The sequence below is a fragment of the Acanthochromis polyacanthus genome, chromosome 22 (assembly GCF_021347895.1).
Source record: "Acanthochromis polyacanthus isolate Apoly-LR-REF ecotype Palm Island chromosome 22, KAUST_Apoly_ChrSc, whole genome shotgun sequence".
Taxonomy (NCBI): Eukaryota; Metazoa; Chordata; class Actinopteri; family Pomacentridae; genus Acanthochromis; species Acanthochromis polyacanthus.
Window position 1 is genome coordinate 28,851,832 of NC_067134.1, and position 10,148 is coordinate 28,861,979.

The 10,148-nt window shown below is 41.3% G+C and overlaps 1 protein-coding gene across 1 annotated transcript; it reads left to right on the forward strand.

The window, feature by feature from the left end:
• The first annotated feature begins 601 nt into the window (after positions 1–601).
• On the forward strand, positions 602–9,854 carry eed (embryonic ectoderm development). The gene is made up of 12 exons (XM_022212952.2): positions 602–758; positions 2,698–2,850; positions 3,096–3,188; positions 4,028–4,093; positions 4,704–4,829; positions 5,308–5,389; positions 5,751–5,842; positions 7,278–7,411; positions 7,488–7,593; positions 7,949–8,107; positions 8,211–8,284; positions 9,038–9,854. The coding sequence occupies exons 1-12, from the start codon at positions 639–641 to the stop codon at positions 9,162–9,164; spliced, it is 1,332 nt and encodes a 443-aa protein (XP_022068644.1). The 5' UTR covers positions 602–638; the 3' UTR covers positions 9,165–9,854.
• Positions 9,855–10,148: the final 294 nt, after the last annotated feature.

Here is a 10,148-nt window from a genome sequence, read left to right on the forward strand (position 1 = left end):
CATTTACACCTTTTTTCTAATAAAAAATACTTTACACAAAGACAAAAGCCCACATATCAGATATGGAAAATTCAACAGCAGGACACTTAGATGTCAAATGATTCAAAATTTGATCATCTCCCAATGATAGTGGATATTATAATATTTCTCAGATGAACAGTGGAGTATTTTTTCTCATGACCAATCACAAACAAATTCTTTTAATGACACTGAAACTAAACTTTTCAATCAGCCTGCATAAACCTGGTTCGAATAGCAGAACTTCTGTTGGACCTATGGACTCTGACTGTCTGCATAGTTTCCAGATAAAACTTTGCTAAAGAACATGAAAACTAAATATGTAACGACTCTCAGTTGAGGTGAATTTGGTTGGACTGAGCTCCCACTGAATTTTAAACAGTGAATCTAATGTGTTAGCTTTAGTTAGCTAAATGTAAATAGCCAACTATTCAACATAAAAGCGATCTGATTTCTGTAAAGTGATATAATTTAATTAACTAAATAATTATTTGACATGAAATGATATTACGCATCAAAAATTTAGGGGATTTTTCCGTTTTAGGGCCAATGTTCGTAAAAACTCAAACTCCCGGCAGCACTTCTGGCGGCGGACCGGAAGAGGCGGAGTCTGATCCAAAATGAGGGAAAATAAGAACATGTCCGAGTCCCCGTCTCAAGCGGGAAAAGAAATACCGGCGAAAAAACAGAAACTGAGCAGTGACGAGAACAGTAACCCCGATTTATCAGGAGACGAGAATGTAAGCAGCCGAACCGAAGTGTTTGTTCCACGATAAATGCTTTAATCCGGGGTTCCGGAGAGTTAGCTTGGAGCTAAAGTGGCCGAGCGGCTAAAGCGGTTAGCTAGCAGCTTTGTCCATCCACACCGGCTGGACTGGAACAACGATACCACCTAATTACCTGTTTATTACCTCTGAAATATTAAACACAGAGACAACAGGCTTTACCTTTTATTACCACACACCAATGCTGTTGAATTTACTCCCACGCTGGAAGTAGTCACATGGAAACTGAAGCTAGCTTTAGCAGTAGCAGCTAATAATGAGGGCTAATATTATTCTAAATTTAAATTCTAGGTAACTAAGCTGGTGAATTAAGGCTTCAGTCATAAGCTGGTGAGACATTTGAACTGTAAATAATGAATGATGTCCTTTTCGTAATATAGAAGCCAAATCAGAACCATCTTTGTCTTTTTCTGTTTATCGAATTTCAGCAGATCTAAAATACAAAATGAATTTTGCTCAACATATTCTCCTGAAATAAAATGATTTCAAGTTTAACAGATAAGTGTCAGTGAAAATCTTACGTTTTTATTAATCTTGAAGGACACTCTTGAGCCAGATGTTGCTCAGACAAAAATAAGATAATCCTTTATTGATTCCCAGAGGGGAAATTCAGGTATTGCAGCAGCACAGGGCACGTACAAGGATACAGGGTAGTAGCATGGACTGGGTTCAAGAATATCATGAGAAGAAATAGACAGATTGATTAAACCTTTATTAATCCCACAGCGGGGAAATTTACAGTGTACAGCAGCAAATAGAACATTTGAATGAAAAAAGAGTGCAGCACACAGTGCATATATATAAATAAAAACATTTTCTTCAGAAGAAGAAAAGAAAGCAGTATTTACAGCAAAATTTCTATGAAATTGCACGGAATCATTATTTACATTATTTACAAGAAATGCAGAAGAACTGAGATATTAGTGAAAATGTAAACAAGCTGAAATAAAATGACAAAAAAAGAATGCTAGCAATTATGGTGAAGTAATAAAGGAATATTACATGTGAATTTAATCGCGCTGTTGAATATAAACTGGTTTAAAACATGTTATTAGAACAGTTGATAAATTCTAGACTGAATGCTTTATTTTCCAGTTAAATCTATTAATCATGTGTTGTCCATGAACTAAAACCGCTCCAGCTAACCTAACCCCTGACCTAGTAAGAGGTGATTTCATTGATTATTTACTACCTTCTGTAACGTTTTTATCACATCCGTTTGAACTTTGATGCTCCTCTTTCACAACCGAATAATCACTACAAGAAAAACATCATATGACAATAAAACATTCAGACGTTTACAGTAAATGATAATTCTCAGCTGTGATGGAGCACAGATTCAACAAATGACTGACTTATGATTTTGTCTGAGGTGAAGGAAGGTTTCCAGCGTTGTTTATAGCTGGATCCTGGCTGATTCTGTCGTCACCGTGGAGATAATTAATTATAATAATTAAAATAATAAAGTTGCAGCTGGGTTTATCTCTTTCTCTTGTTTGAATCCTGATGCTGCTGGTATTTAATAAAGTCAGAGGAAATGATCCTAAACAGCTGGAAGAAACAAAGTAAACTTGTAGCTGCTGTGTTCTGTTCTCTGAAGTTTGTGGATGAACCACACAGCGGGCCGGCAGTCATCTTATGCTGCATTCACTGACATCTGGACACTGTAGTTGCATTCACTGAAGTGTGTGGTGAATACATTGTTACTATACTCATTAATCATGTGGCTAAAAGGAGCAGAAACAGCAAATCTTCAGAACTGAATGTGTTGATAGAAGTAAACCAGCAGCTCCAGATGGATGCTGTGAAGAAGCGATGGTTGTTCTGGTCTCACTCATGCGTCTTTGGGGATGATTTTTCAGAGAATAACACCTGGTTCTTGTTGTGTTTGCAGGACGATGCCGTCAGCGTTGAGAGCGGGACCAACGCAGAGCGCCCAGACACCCCCACCAACACCGCCAACGCCCCGGGCAGGAAGAGCTGGGGCAAGGGCAAGTGGAAGTCCAAGAAGTGCAGATATTCCTTTAAATGTGTGAACAGCCTGAGGGTGAGTCGATCCACAGCCCTGAACAGAGACCAGGTTTATTTATTAGGATCAGATGAATAGCTTTATTACTTTTAAATGTTTGTTTGTTGTTAAGTTTTTGTTGCTTTTCCTGATTGGTGTTTTGTGTTTTTGCATCTTATTTGTTGTTTTGTTGCATCCTGAGTATCCTGGTTTGACTTTGTGTGTCTCAGCCCTGAATAAACCTGTTTTTATTAGTTCTATCATAATGTCTCTGTCTGTATTAGGAGGACCACGGCCAGCCGCTGTTTGGAGTCCAGTTTAATTGGCACAGTAAGGAGGGAGACCCGCTGGTGTTTGCTACAGTCGGCAGTAACAGGGTAAATAAGTAAATGTTATTACTACATTAGGAGGGTTTTAAAAGCCACATTTTTGTGTATTTATTGCTAGGGATGTCCCATATTGTCTTGTTTGCCAATTTTTGCCGATATTGCCCAACTCTCATTTTATGGTTCTAAGATCAACCGATGCTGATATGTGTGGGCTCGGACCTAAAAAACCTCAGACTTACTGTCAGTCAGGCACAGCCAGCTTGTTCCTGCAGCCACACTTCAGCTTCACGGCGCAGTTTGATGATGTCATCATTTGCATGCCAGTAAATGCAGATGAAATCCAGGCGTTGTTTTATCGGTTGCACGATAGGCAAAAAAACCCGATAACGATATTGACTGATATTACATTTTTATGCCAGTATCGGACCGATAACATCAGACATCCCAACTCGTCACACAAACATGAGGTTTAGTGATCATTTGACTCCTTTTCTGCACAGATTTACTAAACTATTTGACAGCTGCAGCCCCATTGTTCACATCAGAAATGATTGTTACTTTAGCTGTTAGTCTTTACTGAAGCCGCACAGTATGAGACTGAATTTCTGTGATAGCATGCCTAAAAACAGGAGCACATTGTCCCATTTAAGAAGAAAGAACCATCAAACTCCCTTCTAGTGTTATCTATCTAACATAAATATCAGTGATTTTGTATACATGACAAACAGGCTTTATTTTCATTTGTTTCTTTCTCATTTTTGAAAAGGTCTAAAAACATTTTTGAAACCCTGCAGAGACCCTGATTTAGCAGCGACACGTCTCCCCATTTGTTTCTGTACCTTCTGTTTGTGTTTTATTGCTCTAACACCTCCATCTTTCCTCTCCAGGTAACTCTGTATGAATGTCACTCTCAGGGAGAAATCAGACTGCTGCAGTCGTACGTTGATGCTGACGTATCCTTTCACCTGCTGTTAATTGCTGCTTAAACCTGCTGCTTCCTCGGTGTCGTTTTTCACTTTTCATTCCTGCTGCTCTTGCTCTGAACCGCTCCTCACTGAGATGACAGCAGAGACGGCTTTAATTCTCTTCACCCGAGCTGAACCCGGACGGGGAGGATTAAGATCCGGTCAGACTCGTCTGGTTTTCTGGGAATCAGTCGAGTGGTGAAGTGCAGCAGAGTGTTTGAGATCGCTGCTGTAAAAACATTTAATCTTTCCTTTATCAGCCCTGAGGAGCTCCAGCAGTCTGAGCTGGTTTAGTGAAGCTGCTCAGCGGCAAACAGAACGTCGCTGTGAAAAATAACAAAGCAGAAATATTAGTTCAGACTTCCAAACCCCACAATCTACCCGGGGTTTGAGAGAAAACAGAAGAAACACCTTGCCTACAAACTATGAAAACAGATAGAATTAATGGATTTTTAACTTTAAATGTGTCTTCCAAATGATGAATGAGCTTAAAGTTGTGATATTTGACCAAAGCTGCAGTGAAAATGAGCCCACGGTGAGCATAAATGTGACAGGAACCACTAAACAGAGACCGTTTGATTTCTTTGACTGTAAAAAGGCCGATGAGAACTTCTACACGTGCGCTTGGACCTACGACACCAACACCAGCCATCCTCTGCTGGCCGTGGCCGGGTCCAGAGGAATCATCCGAGTCATCAACCACATCACCATGCAGTGCATCAAGGTACGCTCTGACAGCAACACTTAGTCTGTTCAGTCATCTGCAGGTCCTCTGGAACAGGGACTCATTCTAGTCCAGTCTGAGCCTAGTTACTTTAAAATGAGTTAAAGTTGTTCTGTAGCAGATACCATTGCTCTGTATGAGTTAAAGTTTCTGTAAAATGACTTAAACTTGTCCTAAAATGAGTTGAGCTACACTACTAGACTGATGATGGATTTAATGTTATCTTCACTGATAAAAACAGCTTTTCTTTACAAAATCAGGACATGTCTAAGTGACCTCAGACTTCTGAACGTGGTGTTGGTTCTAAACCAGTTTGGTAATCCACTAAATACTTTAATGATGTGTTTGTTTCCTTTAGCCCCAGCAAATCCTCTGTAAATGCTTTTTTATCAGAACTGTCCACTATAAGTGACTTCCTGCTCAGTTAACGCCTGCTGATTGCTCAGAAATAATAAATCTTCATGTTTCCTCCTTCCAGCACTACGTCGGTCACGGGAACGCCATCAACGAGCTCAAGTTCCACCCCAGAGATCCCAACCTGCTCCTGTCTGTCAGCAAAGGTAAAACCAAACCCAGACACTCCTCCAGAGAACTCCTGACCCACAGGAGGAGGAGGGGGGGGGGCTTCCTTCCTTACTGTCCTCCTGTGTGCACTCTGTAGGTCAGCAGAGGGACAGTCCAGGTTTACCAGCATGAGGCTGTCAGGAGGTTCTTTAATCTGAGATAAAGCAGATGTGGGTCATGTGAAAGTTTAATCTTTAATTTCATCTCAGGGCTTGTTTTCCTGCTCATTTTGGCACTGACATCGTTTTATTAGAGTGGAACGTGCAGCAGACACAGAATCTGTCAACAACAGTTCAGTTTGACCTGATAGTAAAAGGTCAGCAGATAAATAAAATGACGTGATTGTTGTTTCCTCAGATCACGCCCTGCGGCTCTGGAACATCCAGACGGACACGTTGGTGGCCATATTTGGAGGAGTGGAAGGTCACCGAGACGAAGTCCTGAGCGCCGTGAGTTCAGTTCAGCTACACCCCAATAAAAAGAAGAAAACACTCAATAACAGGAGTTTGGAGGCTTAGAGGAGGAGCTTTGTAGGTGGAGCAAAGATTTAGTTCAGTGTGGTGTTTTCACAGTAAATCTGGATCTTTTCTGCAATAACTTGGTCACAGATGTGCTTCAAAATGTTTGTAAATCCTCAGTCTTTAGCAGAACTTCTTCTGTCCAGTTTAATGGTGTCTGAATGACATTTACAGTCAGAATGAGACTTTTAGACAATAAAATGATGTGAAACTGCATTTTAAAATATAAATTAGCTCTCCTTTTCAGAATCAATATTAGCACAAGATTTGACCAAATAATTTATAAATTTTGCCAAATATCGCTCAGAAAAAGCCGAATAAATGCCTGATAGAAAAGCAGCGAGATATGACTGAATAAAATAAAAATAGACGAGCTAGAACAGAAAATTGAGAAGTTTTACCGGCTGGAAATGTGTAAAAAGGTTTGGAATAACTCAGATAGAAACAAAGGTTCTCCTGACAAAAAGCTGCACTGTTGGTTTTAAAAGAGTTTTTCTGTGTTCAGTCTGTGGGGTTGAGCTTCATGGCTCAGTTTTAGACTCCAGGACAAAGCCGAGGCTTAAAATAAGAACTTTATTAAAAAAGACCTTCACTGGATTTTACAGGGGATGTACAGTGCAGTAGTGGTTAGCGCTGTCGCCCAGCAGCAAGAAGATCCCCGGTTCAAATCCCGGCCTGGGATCTTTCTGCATGGAGTTTGCATGTTCTCCCTGTGCATGTGTGGGTTTTCTCCGGGTACTCCGGCTTCCTCCCACAGTCCAAAAACATGCTGAGGTTAATTGGTTACTCTAAATTGTCCGTAGGTGTGAATGTGAGTGTGATTGTGTGTCTGTATATGTAGCCCTGTGACAGACTGGTGACCTGTCCAGGGTGTCCCCTGCCTTCACCAGAGTCAGCTGGGATAGACTCCAGCACCCCCCATGACCCTAGAGAGGATAAAGCGGTGTATAGAGGATGGATGGATGGATGGATGGATGGATGGATGGATGGATGGATGGATGGATGGATGGATGGATGGATTTTGGAGGGATCCTATCTGGGTAGTTTGGTTCTAGATCAGTTCATCCAAACACGATTTGTTTCCACGTCTGAGGCAACTTTCTGAAACTCTGCAGCTACAAACCACACGGATCATTTGTGGGACTGTTTGGACGATTATCTGAGGTTTATTTCATCCAGTTTAACATGAACCATAGAGACAAGCCAGCAGCAGGTAGAACTGAACTTTAACTTTTAAATAAAAACATTTACTTCAGCCCCTTCAGTACGGTGTAAACTGTCTGTTCTGAAGATACTGAGATCACATCAGCAGCTCAAACCAGCTCATAAACAGATGAAACCAGCAGCTGTTTTTATCCTCCTGCAGGACTTTGACCTCCTGGGTGAGAAGATCATGTCCTGTGGGATGGACCACTCGCTGAAGCTGTGGAGGATCAACTCAGAGAGGATGCAGAAAGCCATCAGAGGGTCGTACGAGTACAACCCCTCCAAGACCAACAGGTAAATGTTCCTCATGAGCTGATTTTAGTCACAGAGTTTTGGGATTTTATTGTAACGGCTGCTTTTCTGTCTTCAGGCCGTTCGTCTCACAGAAGATTCATTTCCCCGACTTCTCAACACGAGACATCCACAGGAACTACGTGGACTGTGTTCGGTGGCTTGGAGACCTGATTCTGTCCAAAGTAAGAGACAGGAAGTCCTTCAGAGAACTTAAAGTCAACGTGGAGTTTATTCTACACACAGAGACTCAGAATGACACGATGCAAATATCTGCAGTACCAAAACAGAGCAACTTTAATCCATCTACACAACCATTTAGAAGACAGTTCCATGAAGACTGACACTTTTATCCATGAGCTAACAGATCATTCATTTAAAGTTATCTTCACTGAAACAAGGAGGACATTTCTGAGTGACCGTAAACTATTGAACACTGGTGTGTTTTTCTTCTTCTGTAGTTGCTTTTAAATGTGTTTTTTCCATTAAAATGTTTTATAAAGTCACTCCTTTAACCGTTTTTTTTTTCTGTTGCTGCAGTCGTGTGAAAACGCCATCGTCTGCTGGAAACCAGGGAAGATGGAGGACGACATCGACCACATCAAACCCAACGAGTCCAACGTGACGATTCTGGGCCGCTTCGACTACAGCCAGTGTGACATCTGGTACATGCGCTTCTCCATGGACTTCTGGCAGAAGGTTGGACACATTACTTCACTTTAAATCTGTATTTAACGCCTTTATTTTGGCGGGGTAGCAGAAGACAGATGCTGTGTTGGTGACGGGTTGTGCTGCCCCACAGATGCTGGCTCTGGGGAACCAGGTGGGGAAACTTTACGTCTGGGACCTGGAGGTAGAAGATCCTCATAAAGCCAAGTAAGTGGAGAGCAGAAAGCAGAACATTCCTGCTGCTGCCGAGGGTGAAGACAGACCTGAATGTGGGCAAACAGGTTGGTGGAGATGTTCCAGTGAGACTGAAAGCAGGTCTCCATTTACATTACCAATAGTGTGCATGTTTGTGGGATGTAGAAGCTGAAAACTGTAGTTACTGTCTGCCGTACAACATGAGAAATAACTCCAGAAATACGCACCAATAATCTGAACTTCTAGCTTTTCTTTGCTCCGTTCATCGATTGTTGTCTCTTTCAGTTTTCTTGCTGTGAAGTATTTGGTGTTTTAAGTAGAACAGTTTTATTTTGAGTGTTTTTCTTCCTCCATCCGTCCCATCAGCTCATTAATTAGTGTTGATATTTAAGGCTCATGTTTGCTGAAAGAAAACCTGAATATTTGGACCTTTAACACCAGTTTGGTACTGAAGCAGCAACCAAAGAACAAAACGCAGATAAAAGCCTCAACAGCTTCACTCTGTGATGGAGGAGTGTCGTTTTAAACGGTAAATATGGAGAGAAGTCTGTAGCTTGGTGTTCCACTGATGAATAATAAGCGTGTAAAGTTCTAAAAACACCCACATGTTGGTGGTTTTAGTTGTAAAATGTGTGGATTTACAACTTTCTGACTGTTCAGACACACAGTGGATCCATGAACAGCAGTCAGCAGGTTCATCGGCTTACAGAGGAGTTGGATTCATGTAAATGTTCCTGTCTCTCTATTTGCTTCTTCTGTCTTCAGGTGCACCACTCTGACCCTCCCTAAATGTACGTCAGCCATTCGACAGACCAGTTTCAGTCGTGACAGCAGCATTCTGATCGCGGTGTGTGACGACGCCTCCATCTGGCGCTGGGATCGACAGCGCTGACCGACTCCGCTCTGAAGGGTTCTGCTGCTTCCTTTTGCCCCGCAGAGGTTTTTGTTGTCCAGAAACACTCTGAAAAAACATTTAGTCTCACATGTGGTCCAACAGTGAAGTTCCCCCCCCCAAAAAAAAATTTGAATTCCCACGTTTTTATCCAACTACAAAACTGGAATTTTAGATGCAGTTTGGAGCCACAGCAGTCACTAAAAACGTTGAAACAATGTTCCTCTGTGTGCCTTCTAGTTTCTATGCATTCACTGAAATATCAACACCACAGAGAGAGGAAGTTACAGCGTCTTTGTCACTTGTTTTAAGAAAAATACGTCTGGATTGATGGACAGAACGACCAGATGAGGATTTGTTTGCAGTGTGACGTGTAAATCTTATTCTGTTTCCTCCATGGCTGCTGCTTCTTTTCTTTGCTTTCTGCCTCCACAAACACAAACACTGTCGTCACATCAGTGACTGAGTTCCCTCAATAAAAGGGTTTTGTAAATACGAGCTCAAGAGTCAGTTTGTGTGATAAAATCTGACACTGGTTTGATATTTAGCCTGAGTTTTATTTTTGTTGCTCTCTGGCTTTTATTTCAACGTTTTGGACTGAAATCTCTTGTTAATAAAGAGGACGACGGGGCTTCTTGTCTTTATGTACTTGGATTTATTTGGATTAAATAAAAGTTATTTTTCTAAAGACATCATGTTTTTTTCTCTGAAACTCAGCTGCTGTTTTATTGACAGTTCAGTTAATCCTGCTTTTAGAAGTTTCATTTCATGTCCAGAAACAGCGAGGTGATCAGAAATTGAAGGTAAAGAAAGGCTTGAGCAGGTTTTCATCTTATCTCTCCTCTGTCTGGATGAAACCTAAACGCTGACCACACCGTGTTCAATTCAATGCTCACTGTGAAGACGTTTAACTGTTGGTAGCTCTGTTTTGAACAGTTTGCTTTCATTTTTCTCTATTATGCTAAAAACACAGATAACCAGTAC